This window comes from Micrasema longulum, unplaced genomic scaffold, assembly GCF_059751315.1.
Source record: "Micrasema longulum isolate JH-2025_06_02 unplaced genomic scaffold, ASM5975131v1 h1tg000422l, whole genome shotgun sequence".
In the NCBI taxonomy this organism is placed as follows: Eukaryota; Metazoa; Arthropoda; class Insecta; order Trichoptera; family Brachycentridae; genus Micrasema; species Micrasema longulum.
Window position 1 is genome coordinate 87,507 of NW_028277622.1, and position 25,487 is coordinate 112,993.

Below are 25,487 nucleotides of genomic sequence, written 5' to 3' on the forward strand. Positions count from 1 at the left end.
GTGCAATATGGTTTGAGTCGAGTATCTTTACATCCTATTTAAGAACTAATTCGTAGATATAGGTAATAAAATGTTTAAAAACTTAATTGCCGATTAATCAACCAAACTAAATATCGTTTAACTACATTTAAAACAACAGGACTCGCATTCAAACTGAACGGTTGAAAAGTCACCTACGTATTTATTTAACCGAACTGTATGGAGGAAGTTCCGAAGGAGTATAACAAAAAAAAACGGTCAACGGTGGTTTTCTTACACATTTAAATAATATCCAAATAAATAATTGAACTAAAAAACAACCGTAATAGAAAGCCCGTATGTGTTGTCAGCATTCCATTACTTTACTCGTCTAAACACCTTACTGGTGTGCCGATAAAGTTGTTTTGTTGTTTTGTTGTTTTGACTTAATTGTAGTTTCCACCGAGCGCTGTTGGAAACTCGGCGGTCAGTATTTTCACGATTCTCTAACACATACCTATACTAGAATAATTTCCATAAGCACGATGAAAGGAAGTTGGATTAACAAAAAGAGGAAAACATTTATTGCACTTGGTTGATCATATCAACGACATAAACCTACGTGTGATCATTATATTATTTGTGTCTAATAAGTTATAATGTACCTACCTAATAAAAATATATCACATTAAAAGATTTTAAGAAATAAACGCCAGTGCCATGTAAAAGAAACTTACATTTCTCTCAAATCACTTACGTAACGTATATTTATTTATTAATACAAAAAATAAGGAACAAAATAACGGCAACAATATTCTGCGTCGACTTTCAATATCAATGTTTTTACATTATTTTTCTTTTATTTATTTAAACATTATACTATCGAGTTTATGTAGTCGCCGATCGGCCACGATCGCGTGCGGTTGACGTAATTCATTTAATCGAAATATACTTAAAAACGCTAATTTTTCTATTAATTTTATATTCGAAATTAAATCTGTCCGCGGCATGAGATCAATTTCTTCGTATTCAGTCTCCCTCGCGCTCGTTTCTCACACTAGAAGGTAGAATAAATTAACGACATCTATCGGGGAACGGGATAACGTCTCTGTACACTTTGGTTCGGTTCGGCGGCTAGTCCTGGCCGTTCTGCTGCAGGATCTCGCGCGCCAGGTGCTGCGGCCGGAACATGTGGTCGGCCTCCTCGTCCGCCGAGTTGTCCTTGGAGCGGTCGCTCTTGCAGTCCTCGTCCTTGGGCAGCATGTCGAGCGCCAGCGGCCCGCCCTGCGCGTACACGTCGCGCGCCTTGTCCGGCGGCAGCAGGTGCAGCATGTTGAGCGGCATGGGGAAACCGGGCGGGAACTCGGGGTAGAAGCCCTGCGAGAAGGGGTTGAACATGGGGCTGGACATGAGGTCGGGCTCGGAGCTGGCGGGCCGCTGGCCCATGCTCTGCTCGTCCTTGACGTGGTGCTTCGTGTTGTTGTTGTTGTTGCCGGGGCCCATGCTCAGCATGTCGAGCGGGCCTCCGATGCAGTCCTTGCGCAGCTGCTCCAGCTTGAGGCTCTTGCCGTACTTGCCGCGCACGTACATGAGCAGCGAGTTGTAGGGGATGCCGAAGATGCGCGAGGCTTGACTCGTGGTCATCTTCTTGTTCCACACGTGCTGTAACGCCTCCGTCAGCTCCGCGTTGGTCCAGGAGCGAGGCGGGCCCCCGCGGGGCGCGCTGTGCTGCCCCTTCGGTCGCCCTGCAACGGATTATTAATACAGATTATTAACACCACGATTCATACATTCGATAAAAATTGCTATTATTTCTTTAGATCCGGTCGTGTAACGTTTGGACAGGTATTAAAAAACGACAACTTAACACATAATAATAATCGGAGCAATACACGAGAACCTGCTGACGAGTTTGTATGCTTGTAAGCAGCAATTCAGCAGGGCTTTAATTTTAAGACTATTGTGTAAATATGATTGAAAAATATGTAAATATCTATCCCGTTTGATAATCTATTTTCTATAATTTAAAAAGAAAGTTCGTTTTACTAAGGCCCGTTATAGCAAAGACGACTTTATTATTTAAAACAAAATAAGGGAGACATTTTAAGCTTGTATTCCATGTAGACTTATGTGACCAAGATGCTTCTTAGTTCCAATACTCGCACCTCGCCCCCATAAAACGTGAATGATCATCAGCATTATGTAACAAATGATCGCGTTACTTTGCGTGAGGAATAATAATGATATTACTAGTTTAGAGTACAATTATGACAAAATTTTTAAGAGGGATAGACAATAATAAGAATTGTAAACATACATTTTTTCTTGACACTGCTAAACATGTGGGGGTCATGTTGGGGCGCGCGAGGGTCGGACATGTCCATGAGGGGGCTGTACAACTTTCCGGGGTCCATTCCCGGGGGGAAGAGCCCTAGCCCCGAGTCTAATCCAAACACTGAAACAAAATTTTAAAAAGCCTTTAGCACATTTTTTTAATAAAACATAATTATTAATTGAATCGGCATTCACTTCTTAACACTTCATTATAAATTATTATGAAAATTAAACTTTGTTATTGGTGTTACACAATTTTTATAATTCAACAAGAACAAGTTTTATATCACCCGTCGATGGGAGGAGTGCTCTCCCTAAACTGTAGTAGTGTTCTTGTAAAATAGTAAAATTATTTAACACTAATAACAAAGTTTTTTTTTCATAATAATTTAAAACATAATTACTTTCAAAATTGCTTGTAACTGTTGCTAAACTGAAAATATGAAAAATATTCAATATTTGTCGTGATACATAATAAATAAAAAATATTAATTTCAGGCTGTGGGCGTGAATTGTGTATTTACATGTAAAACATTTTAAGTTTCAAAAAGCTTGAAATGGGGGCACTAATGCCTTCATTATACAAACATTATTTCGTTATGTCAAATATCTACCGAGTATTTTCTGAGAATTGTTTTAAAATAAGGTTTCTCTTGGTGCGTTTAAAGTTGTAATTCACTGACCAAAGTGTTTTTCTCCCTAAACTTATATGTTAAATGTTTGTGGTTCAGATCTTGCGGGGAACTTAAGAGATTAAAGCTCCTTCTAGGTCGGGTTAAGTAGTTAGGGAAAACTTAAAGTGAATCCAGAATTGTTTGTTGAACGTATTTTGAGGAGGGGACACTGTCATATGTGAGAAACTATGAACAAGTTATTTTTGTTTGGTTACTGTAATATTTATAAGATAATTTAAGAAGATTGTGCTTTACATCGATAAATATTTAAAAATATTTTTGTACAATAAATTTACTATTTTATACATATTCTGGTTTAACTTAAAAAAACTTTTTGCCCTAGATATATATTTAGTGTACGTAAAGCCTAGATTCTATTTAATTTACAAATAATTTATTACTAAACTCGGTTTTCTATAATGTAGGAACAAATTTGTTTTTTTTTAAAATTATTATTTGCAAGTAAACAAATAATTGGTAATTAGCCTTGGCAAGCTTGCTTAATGAAGCGTTTATTTTATCGTAAAAATATATTTGCAAATTAGTATGAACGGAAAAAGGCAATATTACAACTTACAAATAAAACAGTATTTAATTTAAAAGATGCGCATTGTTTCAATTCAATTCGGAAGGTATCTTTTAAAATACAAACGTGGCCATTCGTATGAATGGGCTAGTACAAAATACACAGAACCACGTGGCAAATGTAAACATAACCTTCCTATGCACACACGCATGCGTCTGCCTAACGAACACATATGTGATACCCTTGAGCCTAAGCGGACAACCTCACGAGGCACCTGTTGGAAAGGTCGACCTTTGATATAACATCTACCTGCGAGCACTTCATCCCTTCGTGTCGATTCGACAGATTTGAATGAGGGATGGAAGATATTTTGCACTGGGGATGGAATCCCCGCTGAACAAAGTTACACATCGAACTTTGGCATACTTTCTGAAAACTTTATCGTGTGCGTCCCCCTGTATTTACTATTTGTATCGACTTCGCGAAAGCGTTTGATATTGGAATTGTATCTAAGTTGGTAAAATAGAGAAGATATAAGAAATAATGAATTCTATAGAAATGTGACATTTACAACGAATCAAGAACGAACATATACATGTGCAGAAAACGTACACACCGTGGTAAAGTGGTAAATACGTCGGTCTATTTCGATTAAAAATATGTATGTATGTATGTATGTATGAATAAATAATGACGGAAAACACATTATCGGTTTGATTCAGAAGGGCTGTCACAACCCGGTGAGGTAGTTTGGTACTTTATTAATGAATTACAATTACTAGAATCAGCTGTTCTTATTTATTAAATTATTTTTAAATAAAATATTTTATAGCCCCTGGGCCACGATTACAATAGGCAGTTATCTTCGACTGTCTATAAAGAAAACCCGATATTTGTGTTCGAAAATGAGTATATTTGCATGAACATTTAAAGTATCTTCTTTGGAAACCTATAATTGAACATGTTTAGAAGAAAATATTTTATGCATATTCTACTTTTTAAACAGAAAACTTAATTTTACTTTGTGAATAAATGTTATCATGTCAATGATATCAGTCATGAGAAAAGCTAAGATGAACGACAGAGATCAATGACAGAGAGTGGACTAGTTAGTGGACAATAAATAGAACATAGTAAAGATGAACCGACGGAGAAGAGAGAATTTATTTTAAATGGAAATTTATTGAATATTTACGAATTGCTTGTGTATTATGAATTAAATATTAATATTATTAAACACCTACAACCCTGTTCAATTTTTATATTTGTTTAAATGGAATTATATTTATTCCTATAATATGTAAAAATAACATTGACCAGTTAAACATGTATTCTGCTTTTGGAAAACTAGGTATGTTTCCATATCGAAATAAGATGCGATATATTTACGAAAAGTGAAATAGTTTACTATTTATTTCGCCTGTCGGTGTAATTATGGTCATTTTGGAAGCATTAAAATTTGTTATTGTGATTTCAAGAACGAACTCGGATAGAATCGAAATGCCCAGTCGCTCTATTTGAATGATTTAAAAATCATTTTATTATGTTATAGCTGTAAATAAAATTATTCGACCGAATTTAAAAAATATTATTGGAAATTTACGTAATACAAATATGCACTTGCAATTTAAAATATTAAACATGTTTTCTTGTATTTCATTAATAAATCTCGTTGAACTTATAAACTGTAAGAGTGAGAAAAAGAATAGATTATTTATTTATGAAAACTTTTCTGTAACCGCAGTGCTTCCAATAATAATATTTGCCGATAGATGGCTCTGCTATCTTAGTTTACAGTTTATAAAATTGAATCCATCCAAATAATAAATAAAACAATCAACGGCATTCATTTATTACCAAATTGTTAAAAAATAAGGGATACGTTACGTTTTATAGTATGTTAAAGCGTACATTATTATATGAAAATCCTTTTTTTGATCGAGCGTAATTTTTAAGTGTAGGTACGTAGGTCACATTTAAGAAAATGACAAAAAAACACCTATTTGCAAGTAAAAATTGCAATTATATTAAAATTTTCTAACACTGATTCGTTTAATCGCTAAACAAAGTTGGTTATAGTTCCGCAAATACACGCAGAAATCAGCTAAAGTGACGCCATTGAAGCATCAAAGTGTGACATGTTTTATATCTCAAAATGTAGGTACATAATTTAATACAAATTTATGTAAATGCGTCACTTAATACATTTTCGTTTTCTTTAAAAAAAAAAAAACATAACATTTTTTTTGATGGAAATATCATCTAGTAGACTAATAATTCCATCACGCCGTTTCCCCGTAGAAGTGGACAGTTGGACAGAGAGGATGGAAGGCCACATGCGACAATTTTGACAAACATTGAGTTTGGAGCTTCTTCCATAAAAATACTTTTTGAAAAGACCAAGAAAAAATCTGTATATGTTATGAAAAATACATTAACAATTACTGTATACCTATCGATATATTTTGTATCGAATTTTTTTCAAAAAGTGGTTAAAAATAAAATCAAATCCGCATTCACTTCGTAACACTTCAATATAAATTATAATATTCTCCTGAAACTACAGTTGCGTTATTTGGATTTAATGGACATGTATATGTACGAAGACGCAACACAAGTGCACAACAAAGTTATTATTCCTTTGCGGGATCAAAGAATTTTAATAATTTGATAGTATAATATAATAAACATATTGAATTTTTTTTTAATTCAGTGCCTTCCGAAATAAAAAGTATTAAAAATAGAAACGTACTAATCAAACTAAAGAATCATATGAAACACATTCCATCCTTACTTCCGTTCATAGATTCTTGAAATAAAAAATATTTTTTTAAAAAATAACTACATGACGTGAACCTGACCTGTGAGAATGCACAGGAGCTGCCAGCCGACAGAGTCACTTGAAGGGACAACTAGGGAGCGGATATGGATTAATGATGATTATGAAGAATATTAAAATATTGGTGTTTTAATGTGAATTAAGTGTTAACATAAGTTGTGTCCGTTTTTTTTCAAATTTTAAAATGATTACCAATACATCATTAGAAACTTTCTGCTCTCCAAGATGTTGTTTGCTTTTACGTTACATATATTATTTTATTTTATTACAAGCCTTTAAAATGGAATGTCAAGGAGATGAAAGTGAGCATTTTCAATCGGGAGATTGAGCAGCGAGAACAGGAGGTCGAGGAATTGAGGGAATAAAGGAGACTACATATATGGAGAATACATTATTGATTAATTTGTTGTAATTTGTCCAGTTGTCTTCTTCATTTGGAAAAAAACAGCCACAACTAATGTTTCAATACATTGTTGAGTTGGCGCGTAGTCAATTTTTATACCTAATTAAATGTAAGCTTTTTTTATTTAAAAAAAACAGCACTTAATTGAAAACAGAGTTTAAATTTTAACTTCAAGCTTTTACGAATAATAAAGCATGAAAAAAATTTAAAATACATATTAGCATATTATGTTTGAGATAAAAATGTTTACTTTGTAAGCATTATAATCACCCCAAATCTCCTTAAAATGTTTGCTTAATTCGAATCTTGTATAATACAGAAACAACAAATCATCAGCATTTTTCCTTCAGCACAAACCCGTCTTACGCTTTGCATCACAAGAAAATCCTACCTAACATGTGTATGATACTTTATATTAATTTACATTACACGCTACCTTGGGATAGAAGAAGACGAGAGATTTGGGAAATCCCCTTCAAGTGCCGATGTAACCCCGCGGTGAGACAAGGATGGCACTATGTGCTGACAGGATGTTAATGGAAAGGAGGCATGATGTGTCTATACGATGCTGATGTACGCCTACCAAAATTTGGCTAAGAAACGATTTTTCAGAAGCTTGTATTATTAACGGTTTGATTTTTTTACATGATTAAAAATGTACATATTAATGTTAAACAAAAATTAGAAAAGCGTTTACTTCTTCCACTCCTTGACAATGCGGGTGTATGTTATAAAGATGCTGACTCTGAATTACTAATAAGTTAGAACGATTGCAGAATATTTGTATACGTTATATCTTTGATCTTCGCAAATTTGACCACATAACCGAGTATCGTACGCAACTACACTGGCTCAGTATCAGGCATGGAAGAAACATTCACATTCTATCACTTCTTCACAATATCTTAAATAATCCCACTTCGCCTGTTTATCTGAGAGAGTTCTTCCAACCTCTTTCACAACACGGACTATCTCTTCGTTCTAGTAACGAGAGAACCTTTTAATACCCTGTCACCGCTCTACTTTTATTGCCTCCTCTTTCACAGTAGTAGCCGCTCGCTCGATTGTGGAATAATCTACCCACTAATGTTATTTACATTTAAGTCAAGATTGAAATGTCACTATCTTAATATTTAAATTGTTCCTTTATCATTCTTAATTCCTTCCCATCCCCTCTCCTCTCTTCATAGTAAAGTGTTATTTTTTTAAATATTTTTATTTTGTTAATCTTTGTTTTAAATTTTTGTATAAAATTGAAAGATTCAATATGTCCATGTATTTGTTATTTTCTCAAACTGAACGGTTCGGGTAGGTAGGAAGAAATTACCTTAAGGCAATATGCCCGCCCTTATATGTATATATATTGTTTATGTATATGAAGTGTTAATTAAATAAATAATACATATCTATATTGTTTTGTGAAAACTTGTAATGATGTAAAGTACTTATATCTGTACCTTAAAGGATAAACCACGGTAGTCGAATGGAACGAAATATTTAGGAAATAAGATTTTGTGATTGTGCTATTTCTCAAACATCATAACCTTTGAACCAAATAAGATAATATCAACATACAAAAAACTTTCGGTGTAAAATAACAATTATTGTGATAATAATAGTACATATAAAAAAAGCTAATCTGGGACGATAGATGTTTTTTTAATTAAAACAATGTGGATTACCGATTTTTATTTCAACTTAAAAAATATTTTTTATGACGAAAGTGGATTTTGGTGTTTTATTTACGTATAAAATGGCATTTTGCGATAATTTCTGAATTTTCAACTTCAAAACAGCAAAAAGTGGACTCCCGTGTTTAACCCCGTAAGGTACGGATATTATAGATAAGTAACGAATGTTACTTAAAAGTGGTTAGGAATATATTTGGAATTAGCCATTAAAACTGAATATGAACGGGTAAAAAAGGATTGTAATGCTATAAATATCCACAGAAACGGTTAATTATACGTAAATATAGCATTGGAAAGTACCAAATTAGCACAGGACACGAACTAAAGGATCCAGCGGACACGAACCCAGCGTTCCCGCATTAGAAACAATATTTAGCTAGCTAACTGCGTGAACCGTGTATATATCTCATTTAATCTTCATCTCATTTAAACTTTTTAAAATACTGTAAAATGAAACATTTGTCAGTGTGTTTTTACAGTTTATGTTCCTTTAAATATGTTAATTTTATTATGTTATCAAAATTTTGAATTGGTCAACTATATTATGAAAATCCCTCTCCTCCACTCTATTTCCTCATCCCTTAACCTTCTTACGAGCTCTTTTTTTTTCTCATGCCTTAAATAGTATATTATTTTTCTCTTTACTGTGTAACATGTTCTTTCATTATATTTGTAAAAAACTGTAACTGGATATATGTACTATTTTTTATATTTTGTTTTCTTATATAACAACTGTTGTTTTTCCTTAATAAATCAAAATAAAATAAAATAAAATCTACGCACATTTTTTATTTTTTTAAAAATCCGAATATTATAGAGGAGATTTTGACTCTTGAATATTATTTGTTGGATTTGTGAAGTGGAATTTATTACCTACTTTTTTATTCAAATTTCCCATTTGTTCCTTTTAAATATTTTAGGCGGATTTTCTAAACAATAATCTTAGATATCGGTCACTGACCTCATGAACCGAGAAAGGAGTTGATAATTAGTATATAATCAGTAAACACCGCTCTCCTTGAAATACGACAGAGTTATCAAACAGGTTACCTGCTAATACGGTGGGTAGTGGAACACTTCCGAGGAGCGATTATGCGGGGTAGCCAGTACCGGTACTCGGTACCCAGTTCCTAGTACCCTGGTACCTACACCACGCACAGTAATTGCTACCGCCGATCGCTCCGGCATTTAGGCCCAGAGCGGATACACACAACACACCCCTTCGCTTTTTATGGTACCCTATCCACCTGACAGCATAAATAAAAACTGATTTTAACCACGTGTTTTTTTCCCTAAATCAAAAAAACCAAAACCTTATCACTTATTTTGACCATCATCATCATTTCCTAATCCGTACCTGATGGTGAATAATGATGTGTGAGTGTGTTTCATGAAGGCAAAATCATGCCTCAGGGGACATTCCAGGGACTATTTTTATTTTTATTTTATTTTATTTGGGAAATCAACAGTTATACATATTTATAGTAAACAAACAGATATAGTGTATAAACTCAGAACTAATAACAGATTTCCACAAAGTTAGTAAAGAAAATATATTACATATTAAATAAATAGATATAAGTTTATAAATATAAAAATGTTATTTTCATGTACTCGTAAATATTTTTCAATAATCAAAGAATTATTAAATATTTTTTAAAGAACAGTAAGTTATTGTAAATTGGGCAGGATTAGGACAAGAATGCTTGAAGAGAGGATAAGGAGAGAAGGGAGATGTCCATAAAATATTTTTCCCTAGGGATAGGGCCTTACTTATAAACCTGGTATAAAGTTACGCCTAGGCGTAGTAGAAGAATAAGGATGGTATTCCCACACGTATTCTACCAGTATGCCAAGGAGTAACTTTATTCAGGGTTTATAAGTAAGGCCCAGAGACTATACAAATGTTACTCTGTCAAATGCATTACATAGCTTGATGAATAAAATAATAATAATAAATATTTATATATTTTTTTACTGCTGTTCCAATGCAGTGCCATATGCGGAATGGGGCGCGGAGAGGTGCGGAAATAGAATTATGATGATATTTTTAAACATTCCCTTCCCCACCTTATCCTCTCCTCGTGCATCTATGTCCTAATCTCGTCCGATTTAATAAAAGCACATTTATGATTTTTTTAAAATTGTCTTTCTTTCAACCTAATTCTTTTTTATGTTCATTTTTTTATACGTCAAAATGTATAAGGGTATTATATTTCATTACTAACTTTTATGCAATTTGTGGGAGCGTGTTAGTGGTTCTGAGTTCGTGCAATATATTTGATGTTAACCACAAATATAAATGTAAAACAGTTCGTTTCCCAAATATATTTTTAAAAATATTTTACTGTATTAAATCGGGTTGTGGTCCCGTGGCAATTTTCGGGGACTCGCGGGCCAGAGGCCCGAGGTTCAAACTCCACTCTACCCAACTTGATATCCATTTTCTAATAGTGAGTTATTTACAAATCGTTGAAAATGGCCACCAAAATTGAAATATTGGGGTAAATTATAAGAACACTAATATTTCTTTTTTCTTAAAAAAAATTTTTTTTAAGAGTTGCCCGAGAAAGATGGAATCAACAAAAACATTGAAGTGGATGGTGAATGTGAGGTATCCATGTAAATATATAAAAAAATGGCGTTCTATCCCCAGTACCGAAGGCCGGATAAATTATACATTTAATTTTATTAACTTATTTGATTTTAATTATTGTTATCTCCATAAAATTTAATGGTAGTTGTTTGATAATCATAGTCATCATCATAATTTCCCTATCCACACCTAGTGGTGAATAGGTCACTGCATTGGTACTCCAATTGCAGCGTATGTTGATAATTTTAGTTACATGAAAGGTATCATGAAAGGATTAGCCCTACGCTTTAGGTGCCAGTCCAGGAATAATGAATTACTGTAGTGTAGAACAACCTTTAAAATTAATGTTTCACGTCCACTCTGCCAGTATTCGAACCTAGGACCTCAAGCATGGTAGGTGAACGCGCCAACCACTACAATAAGAGGCGGACTTAACTTCCCTCGATTTTTATTTCAGGATTTTCACCTGGCAGTAGCTATCTAGTCGAAAACAGTCATTCAGGGATCTAGGCTATTTTACTCTCAGAACTGTTTTCTTTATCCGTCCGGACAAAGACAATCATCATCACCCTAGAATTAGCGGTTTACATATTATGGTTCATCAATGATTGCGGTATGATTTTTTTTAGTTGCGCATTATGAAAAAAGCAATTCTCTGAGTCACTGTTATTGCTGCCTCGTCTAGCAATTACCTGTGAACTACCCTTTTGTGGTGACATTAGAAAAAATACGGGGGAGTTCTCAAAACCTGTAGAGTTCAGATTTATTTATTTGTCTTATAAAACATATTACATAAAATTCTTGCATTAATGTTAAGTAACTTTGATTGCCTACCTACTTTAGTTAGTAATCCTGTTTTAAGACAGTCAAAAATACACGATTCTGCTAGCCAATAACATAATATTATGTCATTTATACCTATGTATAAATAACATAATATTACGTCATATATACCTATTTATAAAAAGTTATAAAAAAATCGAGTAGTTTTTCTCCAAATTCCAGTTCATACGAGTATTTGAACAGAATGTAATCTTAAGATTGAATAATTATGCGGCTATGTAGGCATGTGAATTATTACAATTGACAGTATTTCAAACGTTATTTATGATGTTTTAGAAGGGTCGTGATCCCATTACTAGCGTCGCGGACTCTGGATCAGGAGGTCTGAGGTTCGAACCCCGCTCGCCTACAACTTGTTTCCCTTTTTCTAACACCGTTTTTTGTTTGCGTCCTTAAATTAAAATATTTGAGCAAATCATAAAGCTAATAAATATTATAAAACAATAATTATAAAACATGAAAAAAAATACTTTCCTGAGCGTATATTTTTTTTTATTAGAGTGCATTTTTAAGATCTATTTCTAATTTTTGTTATATGAAATAGTTAATTCTTTTTAAATTCTCAGAAAAATTATGAAGCAGCTTGTACTTGCGTTGATTCCGATAAAATCAGTGTCAGGAAAATTATAAAATATTATACTTTAAAAATATGATATTATATTACGGTTTTAAATAACTTTCCTTTTGTACCCGTCGGGAATAAAGTATATAAATTATAAAACAAATAATCCTTGTTTATGGCATTATGAAAATTAATACTTATAGTATTAAAACACATTGTAGATGCTATCAAAATTAATTATCATATTTTGTAATTTTACAATATACGCCTTCCTAAAACTATGCCAATATACCCCCGGCCTCAATCTTATTTGTTTTTGTTACAAATTATCTAACTCATAAGGGGTACAAATAGATAATAATATCGAATATGTTAAATAATTGTAACACAAACCTATTTGGAACAACAGAAAGGAAAATCACTTTTATAGTACCCAAATAATGTAAATATTTAGGATTAAAAAAAAACGAAGCATTTATATAATGCTTAATTAAATCTTTACTGCTAATTTATTAAAACTATTTCGATGTCTCCTCTCATAGACCTACAAATAAAAATTATTTCTCAGTCTTTGCGAGATAATAAAATGATAGATTCCAGTTACTCATACAAGTGAATTCATATAGAGAGGGTTCATGACTGGATATTCCTTGAGGGGTGGGATTTGAGTTAGTTGTTTTAAACAAATCAAATAATATTTTTATTTCTTTGTTCTTTTTATATTAATATGCTATGTGTTATTTTAAAATTATGTTTTGTATATCATTATAGTTTTACTATATTATTTAAGTTTACTATTCGCCCCTACTTTATACGTTGACTTTTTACATAGGGCATAAATAAAATTGTATTGTAAATAAAAAATTAATAAATTTTATTTTGTAAATGTTGAACTCTAATACGTATGGCAAATTAATGATTTTGATAAAATTATAAATAAAATTATCAATGAAACTTCTTGGTTAAGTTTTACTTTTTTATTATTTTGACCAACGAGCGCTTTCGCCTAAGTAGGCATCTTCAAGAGTGGTGAATTGTTTGAATTTATAAAAAAAATATTATTTTTTTTACTATGATCCAGCGGGCAATCGAGCCATGATCGCGTGCTTGGCAGTCGATCGCGACAACCACGAGACTACGAGGCCAGTTATTATAATTGGTTTATATTTTTCAGCTTTAATCTGCACGTATTGGTCAATGGTAAGAGTGACGAAAATTGATTAAACGAACCTCAAGTAAAGAGGTAATATTACCCCACAAAGTAACTTCGTTCCCATAAATAATTGTTTGGACAGCCCAATTTCTTTATCTGTCTCGAATGTTGGTCCATCATTAGTAAAGTTAAGTGTGCCTCGGTTTGTTTTGTAACAAAGGAGAGATAATCACTAGTCGAGAGATAACAATCAAATCACACATGAATAAAAATCCGAATTTGGGAATCCGAAAGCAGTTAGGTTAAAAGATTATGTAGGTACCTCCTGTACTTAAATTATTACGGCTAAATACTGAACTTACTTTGGTTGTGATTAGAATCATCATTTTTGATTTTTTTTAAATGTTTTTATTACGGTTTTCAGTTTGAGAAATTGTTTTTATAAAAGAAAAATATTTTCACAAACTTCACGAATTTTCTAACTTGTTTTTTTAGCCGAAAGTTTTCATATTATTAATACTTTAGCTTACAAAGATAAAACCGTAGATGTAACTAAGTTACAAAAATATGTACTATTTTAAAATTTTATTGTATTTGTCTTTTTACAAAAACTTTGTTGTATTTTTTTGTACACAAAAACCATAGATGTAACTAAGTTACAAAAATATGTACTATTTTTAAATTTTATTGTATTTGTCTTTTTGTACAAATATTATTGCCGATTTTATTGTCAAATAGAAATTTGTTCTAACCGTCCAATTAACTAAAATATATTATTTATTTTTTAATTTAAATACGTTTGTGAAATAAAAAACCATGAAAGATAAACTAAAATAAACTAGCAATTTGTGCATATAACTCATTTTATTTGATAATAGTTTTAAAAAAAGAAGTAAAAGAGGAGTGTTTAATGAAAAGATAAGAAAAGAAAGAGGAGGCTTATTTATGTTCATTTTAAATAAATATCAGTGAATGGACAGTCTAAATGAAAAGGATTATACTAGTTATGAACGAATATATCAACGTATATGTTTACAATTATTTGTCGACAAAACAGGAGCCAATAAGAAAAAATCTTCCAGCTGCCAAAAGCTTACTTTTAAAACATGCATACACGGTTTTGATTTCGACAGATGAAATAATTGAAAAAACCTGGATGTTCAAACATAGCAAAATGCTGGATGTTAGTTATACAGAGTGCACAAGTGGCCACTGAAATCGGCTAATGATAGGTCATACGCCCTTCTCAAAAATGTAGCCCATCCCTGTTGCAACATTTTTGTCTTTTTACTGTTTGTCGTTGTTTTGTTATATTAATTGCATGAAATCATTCAAATTGATAATATCAGAAACATTTATTACTTTTATAATGAATTATTAAAAAAGCTCATTTGTAGATTGCGCTGTATAATTAACTTTTTACAATAAATAAACGGTATGTTTGTACCTGGTAATTTAGTCAGGGACTGTACATTCTCTACATTGTGTGTTCTGTAATACATACACGTTATTTGTTATTGTTTTAATTAGGTGTGTATGCAGACACCAGGGCCCCGATTGCAATGGGAAGATAACAGAGTTATCTTAAATTGCCTAAGTAAAATTAATTTTTCAGTACGAAAATGTGAAGTGTGTAAAAAAAAAGTGGCTTTGTTGGCAAGTTATCGACGAACATGTTTTGAGAAAAAAACCAAGAAACATACACAATTCGTATATAAAATTCGATTTTACTTTCAGACGATTGTAGATAACTCTGTTAACTTCCCATTGTAATCGGGGCCCTGACCCGGGCCGACTTAGTTGGGTTTTTGTGTTTCGTGTGTTCGTAGGATGAGGTCTTGGGTCTAAAAATTGGATCGTGGGACTAATTCGGGTCTAAGAGAGTTCGCAGGTTGCGCAATTAAGATGCTAGCGAACGCTAAATCTGCAATATTAAGGTTGTTTATTACTCTTTTAAGCTATTGTTTTGCGCCTTGCCTTCGGCGGGAATTGAACTCGCACTATTTAGAAACTCAATGACAACGTGCCATTATTTATTGGTTGCGGATTCGAGAATGAAAACATTCGAGTCTAAAATTTATAAACAAACCCGGAATTTAAGTAATATTCTGCGCTTTCAAATCCTTTTGCAGCTTGCCCACCACATACAACACTCCGCATCTGAGGACACAAGTCTCCTTGGCGGTGCCCACATTCACGGAAAAGTTGCTCGTTGCCGAACGAGAAAAGCTGCCCGAAGGAGTTCTCGGTAATCTGGTAGCCTTAGCATCTCTGTGCCGAAAGAAAGTAATCCAGAATTACGTAATATCCACTTCATTCGATTGAGAAAAGAGGAAAGTGAATTCTTCGCTGACTGGGATTAAATTGATTGGACATCATCAATTCGCCGAAATGATTATAAAACTTTTTGAAAAGTTTCAAATTCTTTTTGGAAGCCATCAGATCTGCAGCCTTACTTATTTATTTATTTTAAAGAAACAAACAGTCGACAATGATATAGTAACATTAAAAAAATACAGTTTAAAGACAGACCAGCAAAGTTTCTAAATAAGAATCATACATATTTTTAAATTGTGTTACAACAAAAGGGTGTGTTTATGTGTATTTGTATGAGAGTAACTGTAGATGTGTGTTTATGTGTATTGGTGTAGAAGTAAGTGTTCAGGTGTGTGTACGTGTGAGCATCATTAAATAGTAAGTGGGATTGTATCTTATAACTTATAACAGGTCCATAGATATGCGATCTCCCAGGCAAACGTTTGGTAAAACTGTGTATGATAGATGCACAAATGTTAAGATCCGTATATGATTTAAAGCTGAGAAAAGCATTATCGACAACATCAAGAAAGGAGCTCTGCGTTGGTTTGGACATGTAGAGAAAATGGATAGCAAAAGGCTAAAAATATTTACAATGTGAATGTTGATGGATGCAAAAATAGAGGAAGACCGAGAAAGACCGAGAAAGACATGGCATGACCAAATTCAAAAAATACTTTTCATCATTCCGTGTCCGCTCCCTAGTTGGAGCATATTATCGTGTGCACAGAGAGTCTCCATGCAATCAGCTGTCAGCTCCTGCGCATCCTAAGCACTTAAGGCTTTTAGAAGGCATCCACAGTGTATGGTCCAGTTAACCGTATTGGCTCCGCATGATGACAGTTGTCATCGTAGTTTACTGGGTGTGTTTTTTTATTTTTTCAACCCTCACAAAGTTAAACTGCCGCCGCCGCACACCGAAGAATCTTTTAAGACACCTTTTATTAAAACTTAATATTTTGCTGTTTTGGGCCCAATTGAGGTGCCACGATGTGCATTTGTAGATTATATGTATTTTTCTAAAAAATGACAAATATCCCAAAAAGAGAAAGAGAACATTTTTGTAAATGTAATTTGATAATTTAAGATATAATACGTTTATTTCCTGTCATTTTAATAGTCCTAATGGCTCTTCTGAATTATTTTCCTCACTAAACAACGCCAGAAAATTCTTTAATAATCTCACTCAAATAAATAAAGGTTTCATCTGTGGTATTTTACAAAAATAAACAGATTGAAGAATATAAATGTTTTGACGTTGATAGAATGGAAAATGTTGTAGTGTTGTTAACCCTTTGATTCCTGAACATACATTTAGTAGAGTTTTCGAACTTTTTCTTTCTGAATTATATTATTTATAGCTTGAAACTGATAACGTTTTTTTTTTAAACTCGATATGTTTTTTTTTTCAAAAGTGGTATAAATTTTTTAAAGTCAGGGAATTTCAATGCACAAAAGTTTTTATTTTATTTTTATTATTTGTTAATAGACTATTAAACTAAACCAAAAAAAATCTTTTAAACTTTTATACATCGTATTATCAGCGCTAAGATTTTTCATTTTTTTTTATTTCTGAAATAACTCCGCGTGTGACGTCAGAGGTTCATTTCCGCTTATTCTCATTCGGTTCGTCCCACTGGTCCAAAAACGGCAAGCAGATCGGAAATCTTCCACAGCTCTCATATCATTGGTTAATTTATATGAACCAGAGACGTCATTCAAAGTATTGCCTTTTTAAAAAAAATATTTTTTCGGTACGATTTCAATGAACTTTGCAGTACAGTTTGATTCTCTAATTTTTACCCCGCGCAAGAAAACATTTATGTCGGGGCCGCACTAGGCATCCATATAAAGGTTAAGTCTTTATCGAGTTGAGGTCGATTCAAATTTAACTCAAAAATAGCAACGTTAACCTTGAAATTGCATCTTAAATGACGTGTCCAAATTTCAGGTCACTACTACTCGCCGTTTCGGAGATGTGACGGACAAACAAAGAAACTCAACATAGGCCTTTGGTTCCATAGAGTTGGGATTTATGTCTCAACAAATGTAATATAAGTATATTGTGAATAAAATGAATAAATAAAAAATGAAATAAACACACATATGTATTTTCAGTTTTAACAAATAAATACAGGCGAATTATAGAAAAATAAATTGGAATAACCCTGCAATAATAAATACACAGGTACATATTTAAAAGTATTTACAATGCAAATCAATATCCATTTGGCAATTCTCGACCTGAGTACAGCTCACTGTTTTGCTGCGAACTGTAGCTAACTTAATACCCAATAGTCGTAGAATGGTTATCCTACGTTTAGGCTCCTCTGTAGCTTGGCGCATTATTACTCTGAGGTACCGACAGAGATAAGTTATATCAAATGCATTATTACATAAGAGATATATGAGTCATTTTACATAGGGACATTTTTTTACTATCAGGGAGCAAAGGGCTATCTATATGGCAACCGTCCGTCTTCGAAAGACGATGGTGATGTACACTTAATTTGAAGACTGGGAAAGACAGCTTTTCCATTGACTGTATAGTCCTATACGGGACCAGCACAGTCGGCCACATTTCTTACACTTCCAGGTTGTAGGGGGGGTCCAGTAGGTAGCTACCTTCCTCGCAGTCTTTTAAGCCTCATACTTTCCAGCCAGAGGTCGTCGTGTGCCGCTTTTCCCTTCGTTTACGGCTCCTATCCACACATCTTTATCCCTGGCGAGATCTTCCCAATGATCAGAGTCAATGCAAAAAGTTTTCATGTCGCGTTTACAGACAACTTTAAACCGCAATCACTGACCACCGTGGGATCGTTTGGCATCACAAAGCTCTCCGTACAAAATATATTTTGGTATTCGGCCACCCTCCATTCGGCTCACGTGACCGAGTCATCGCAGAGGGTTAATGTATCACTTAAACCAGCCAATGATATATTATAAAACATAAGCTCTGTAAATGCTCAGACCTCCATATTTTTTTATCAAAAGTCTTATCCACCTCTGAAGCATAATAATATTATGTTGACGTATTATGTCAATAAAGATACTGCAGAACTAATTTATAAAACAATCATTCTTCCACACATAGATTACTGCTCAACAATATTATTTTTAGCAAACGAAGGAAATTTAAATAAACTAGAAATTTTACAAAGTAAAGCGATGAGAATAGTTCTTAAGAAAAATAAATATAGCAATGTAAAAAAAATGAGAGATGAACTAAAATGGTTATCTGTAAGAAGGAGACTTAAATTTAATATGTTGATATTTATACATAAATTTTTTCACGATAAATTACCAAAATATTTTAAGGATAAAGTTGTCTTAAACAAAAATTGTCATGAATATGCTACTAGACAAAAGGAAAAAATAAGACTACCATTATTGAAAAGAGCTGAGTCGCAAAATTGTTTGATGTATAAGGGTTTAAAAATGTATGATGAGATGCCTGAATGTATGAAGAATGAAAAGTGTCTAAAAGAATTTAAAAATAAATGTTTAAGTTACTGTAAGGAAATGTAAATATATATAGATGATGTAAATGTACATAATAGTTTATATTAGTTTTAATATAAGCTAACTTAAGAAAAAAAAAAAGAAAAAAAAACAAAAAAAAAAGTCTTTATAATTTCGCAAGGGGTAAAATATAGTACGTACTTAGCTACAAACACGTAGGCATACTTAATACTGACGTAAAGGGAAAACGTAAATCGACCAAATAAACAAATACTTAATACAAAGATAGACATGTCAATAGCCAGAATAATCGGCGAGCTTGCATGGGCAGATATATGATGCCCACCCCTACAGAGAAAAGGCTTTATGTATTTTTTTTGCTTTTTTGTTTCGTTGTAATTATTCCGTTTATACATTAGTTTATTTTATTTTTTATCACTACATTAGTTTTCTGTGAATTAGTTAGTTGTGTACTAGGTTTTTTAAAACAAGGAAGTTATATCAAAACAGAAACTTACACGATTATAATGTAGGTACAAAGGATTAATTCTGTTGCAATGTTACTGCGTTGATAAATAAAAAAGAGAACATGACATATTTTTTTGATACATTCAAGGTTTGTTTGTGTTTGACTTTGATGGTTCATTGGTTTTACAAAAATGGCGGAAGGTCGAATTGTGTCTGAATAATAAAAAAAATAATTATCGCGTTATTAGTGATAATTATTTAATATAAATATTTATATTGCCAATAAAATAGCCGATGGATGACAAATAATAATTTAATAGGTACTATCTATCAACAACACGAAGGAAATGAAGTTTAAACCTACCCAATGATTTTATAACTTAATTATATAATATGCAATGATTATTTTAAATCGAAGGAGATATAAATCATTAACCATACATATTTTGGATGGAAATTTAAAATGCTGTAAGCATAAATTGTTTTAAAAAGGGAAGAAAATAATATTACATAATAATACGCTAGAACGAGAGAGGTTAAAACGTCATATCACAATGTCTTTGCATACAGATCTCGCAAATTAAATTCATACATCTTCTCATGCACGCCCGCCGATTATTTCGACTTTCGAAATGTCTATCTTCAAATATTTGTTGGATTCCATGCCATGTCTTTCTCGGTCTTCCTCGTTTTCTGCATCCATTAATATTAGCATCGTAAATCTTTTCAGCCGTTCTTTCGCTGTTCATTCGATCCGCATGCCGAAACCAACGCAGAACTCCTGCCTTGATGTTGTCGATAATGCCTTATCTCAGACTTACATAACGCACGGATTTCGACATTTTAATATATAAACAGCATTTTTATATGCTAGAACAAACGTTCTTTACGCTAGAATAAAGCAAAAATACAGTTTATTTATTTATTTTCTCTTCCTTAAATTGACTAATTTACACTTTAAACCTCACAACAATTTACATTTCTGACCGTGATATACTGTTATCCAATTACTATTTATCACTTTTGACTTTATTGTGCATTTTAGCATAAACTTTTTTTTTAAAGGACTAACCCGCTAAGGTCCTATTTAGAGGCTTGTCAGCAGGTGGGAAACAGGAGATACGAAAGGAGGTTATGAAAAGTTCACCATAACACCCAGACCAATTGAGAAAACAATCTTTCTTGATTTTTTTTCTTGCAACTTGCGGGAGTCGAACCCGCGAGGTAAGTTTCGCAGTTTGCCGTCTAACCAACTGCGCCACGGCGCCTGTTGTTAATAAAATAACAATAATTATAAATAGGTGCGTGTTACTTTATTACGCAAACATCAAACGATTTGAGTTGAAGATTTATGAATATGTCAAGTTAAGTAGGATGGTGCACATTTTATTTTATTTTATTTATTACCAATACAAACAGGTTAAATGAATAAATAAAAACAATAAAAAATGTATGCATAGTAGGGCCTGCCATCTAATAATATGTATTTATTAAATCATATTACGAGAAAGCGACGACGGTTTAAACTATATAAAGAATAAATATACTGTTTATTAAAATAAAATAAATATGGACAAAACAAGGATATAGTGGAAAAGAAAAGGAAGAAATAGATAGAGTGGTGAAGGATGATTAAAGGAAAGTAGGAGTGGAAAATTGCATTTGATTTAATGATTAAGAGTAAGAAAAGAGACAAAACGTCTATTCTATGTTATTCTGAATCAAGCCTACTAGTTCTCTTCTGTACCTATAATATGAAGTGTTAAATGTATCTAGACTATTAAAATTCTTGTTTAATGCTTCACATTTTTAACGAGTGAATTGTAGAATGTTTCCTATTATTATTTTTAATATTATGAATATAGGAAATATCAGAGAGTCGATATTTTATTTTATTTTAATGAAATAAACGGCACTTAATGCCTTTTACATATCAGTTACAGATACAATTGAATATATTTACTTGTAAGCATAATTATAAGTAATACAGAGCATTTAAAACAATATTAATAATTAACAAATTATGAAAGTTTAAAAAATATAAACAATATAAAAAAAATATATATCCAACTGTAGAATTATCGATAGAAAATGAAAATTTGATATTAGAAATACCTTCAACCAGTTAAAAAAAATCTAAGAAAACAGTTTTGAATAACATTAAATGATTAAAAAAATATATATATTTGTATTATTATTTAAAACTAATAATTGGGTAAAAAGTATATATTTATGTATCACAATAAATAATGAAGTAAGAAAAAAATGATGAAGAGAAATATTTCGTACTTATAAACTAATAAATTCAAGAAAAGAAATGAAAAAGGAAAAAAAAATTATAGAGAAGTTTAAACAATTTTTAACAATAGTAACAAATAGTTAGATAGAACTATTACTAATAAAATACAGGAGAAGAGCCGTTTTATATGTACTAAATTTCATGTGAAATGAGTCACCAGCGTCCTGGTACTCATTGTCAAGAGTGTGAAGTATATTGATGAATGCATTTTTACCATATGATGTCGAAGTATTGTTGCCACAGTATTGGTAGATTTGCCGAGTTGTCCTTTTCGGTACATTAAAATTAATCAGTGATAAAATTGCAGGGGTGTCAAACATATAATGTACACAGCATGTAAGATAAAGCAATAAGACTTGTAAATGTCAAAACATCCATATTTTATTTGACTAATTACTCCGTTTTTTACCTCGTGGTCAAATGGTCAGCGAGTTTTCCTACCGTGCGAGAGGTTGGCACCTGAAGCGTTCAATGTAACAAAAGTGATCGGGATTCGCTGCGGTCAGTGTACCAACGCAGTGCCCTAATCACTATTATGGGGAGAGGGAATGATGAATGAAATTGATGATTACTTTGTTAAGACGACCATCTTTTCTGTATAACAATCCGTTTATATAAAAAAAGAAACGTTTTGATTGTTTTGATTTAGTGCAACCATTAAAAAATGTTAATTGGTGACGAAATACTTTAATTAATTCTTTTTGAAGCCCCGACATGCATCCCCTTTATCTGAAATGATCTTATTTGGTCTTCCGAACAGTTCTTAAAATAAAATAATTTTTATAGTTTCATGACAGAAAAACCATTGATTTATTGTTAGAATAAGGAAAGGACACCAATAAAATAACTATGTATTTTAAGCATGTTTTAAAGGTTATGCAGACGGCTTTTTTAAAGTAATTTTTATTATTAACAATTAACTTTATTAACAATTGACAAATTAAAGTCGTTTTTTAAAACTTTTTAAGCCTATTAAACTTCTCGATTCGTTAAATCAGGAAAAAAAATGTCGAAAAAACGAAATTAAAATTATAAAATCAATGAATCCCACTCTTTTAGTTAAACTGGTGGTTATCTTTCAAACAAGTTTTTTTGTTATTTTTAATTAATTATTTTTTATTTTTACTAAGCGTGTAGTCAAAATAAAACCATGACATTTTACCGAAACTTTCATGTAACTACTGTTAGAAAATAAATTCTAGAATTTGCCATCTTTTTAAATTTCTCAAAATTGAATTAAATTAAAATTGAGTTAGCCGGCTGGATTTTGATAGGCCGTAGAAATTCTAAGACTAGCTATATTTTCGTTTTTTATGAATGAATTTGTTGTATTGTAATTAATTTGCGTTAAGGTAATAACATGCTTCCAAAATATTTAGTCATGGACAATGATTTCACAAATTTGAAGAAAAGTTTTATTTAAAGATCCGTCAAAAGTTCAGAATCATTATTACTGTAATAAAGGTACAAACTTAACAAATATGTTTGTAGTTATATATGCCAGTTGTAATAAAATATAACTTCTGCGGATGTGAAGATCGATTCAAAAATAAAGAAAGTATTCGCACAAGTGATTGCACTAAGTTTCAACAATTGAATTGCCTCGTAAAATAAATATATGGTTTTGGTTTAATTTCACACAGGCATGATAATTAAAAAGATAATTGAAAAAGAGTGCCGGAGATAAGCTTTTACTGTAAGTACGCAATTAAAGTAAAATGTATATTACAGTGATTGTTATTCGTGTAACATAATTACATTTAGGCAAGAAGGTGACTCGAATAATAAATTAAAAGTTACAACTTTTTTTTCCGTTTCTTACTTTTATTTTGATCAAATATCGCACACTGAGTAGAAGACTTGTAACTCAAAATTTACAGGTTTTGAGTTATGGACACACTCAAAACGTGAATTTCGTTCCGAACATTTGACTCAAGCAGTCGTCATTCCATCACAAATATCTGAGAAGTTATACCAATTACCCTACTTTTCTACCTTTAATTGTTTCATTATATATTTTTAGATATTCTATATTTAATAAAAATTATTGCACTTTCATTTAATCCTGATTACCTACCACAAATAAAATAAAAAAATACAAATAAAAAAATACTGCAAAACTTATAACTTTTTCTTAGAAGTATAACTTTATGTGTAGTGAAACCTAATTTTCGCTCTCCTGTAAAATCAGTAATTTTGAGTTAAAGCTAACTAACTTAACTATAACTTAACTATATGAACTAACTTAACTAAAATATATATTATTATTAACTATCTATTATTATATAAACTAACTAAACTTAACCATCTATTATCTAACTTAACTAAACTATCTAATATCTAACTTAACTTAACTTAACTATATGTTAATGTTTTGTGCACAGTTTTTTTTCCTGTTTTTTTTCTGCCTATAAATTGATGGGATTACTTAATAGTAAAGACGGTTTTATTACCTTTTTCTTCTTTTTGTGAATTTATTTTTATTCCCTCCTTGCGTTTTTATTTTTGCTTTAAGTAGTACTGTTGAATTTCGGATGATTTCAAATACTGTGAATATAATTGTTGCTTTTTCACTTTATATTTTGTTAAATACATTTCTGACTCTATATTTACAAATGGGAAACACGTAAAAAAATTAATAAATAAATAATAATAGCACATTACGAACGAAATTTTTGAAACCATGGACTTTTGTTAACTTTAGTTTTCTCGTAAAACAGGGCTGCCTTTTTCTTTCGTAGAAAGCTAACCTATGCTAGTGAGAAATGTGTGTTGACTGACGTTCACAGTAAGTACATGGAAAAAACAAAGAAATAAAAAAATAAGAAGAACTCACTATGAGGTGGAGTGAGAGCCATCGCTGAGACAGATGGCGCGGGGGGGTAGGGCAGGGGCTCCGGGGGCGGCAGGCGGGGCGGGGGCGGCGGCGCGGGGGCCTCCGGACTGTGGCGGGGCTCCTCGGCCTCCAGCTTGGGGCGCCGCGCCTCGCGCAGTCCGGGCGGGGGACTGCGGCGCGCGCCCACGGACAGGTCCTGCGGGCCCTCGCCCGAGCGGCGGCGGGGGCGCGCCTGCTTGCGGCGCGGCAGCGGCGAGCAGCACGGCCCGGCCGGCGAGGCGCGCTCGGCCGGCTCGGGCTCGACCGGCTCGCGCTCGGCCGGCTCGGGCTCGGCCGGCTCGGCCTCCGAGCCCGAGCCCGGGCTGGGCTCGCGGCCCTCCTGCTCCACGAGCCCGCGCACCTGCAGCGCGGCGCCCGCCCTGATGATCATCTTGAGCTGCTCCTGCGCCACGCTGATCTCCCCGCGGTACATGAAGTCCACCACGGCCTGCACCTCCCAGCCGTGGAAGTCCTTGAGCACGATGACA

The 25,487-nt window shown here is 32.8% G+C and overlaps 1 protein-coding gene across 1 annotated transcript; it reads right to left on the minus strand.

Annotated features, from left to right (window-relative positions):
- Positions 1 to 809: 809 nt before the first annotated feature.
- lov (BTB/POZ domain-containing jim lovell protein) lies at positions 810 to 25,483 on the minus strand (the record flags this gene model as incomplete). The annotated part of the gene is made up of 3 exons (XM_088226335.1): positions 810 to 1,703; positions 2,276 to 2,413; positions 24,961 to 25,483. Coding segments are annotated over 3 exons (1,272 nt in total), but the record flags the coding sequence as incomplete, so codon positions are not given.
- Between the last annotated feature and the right edge of the window lie 4 nt (positions 25,484 to 25,487).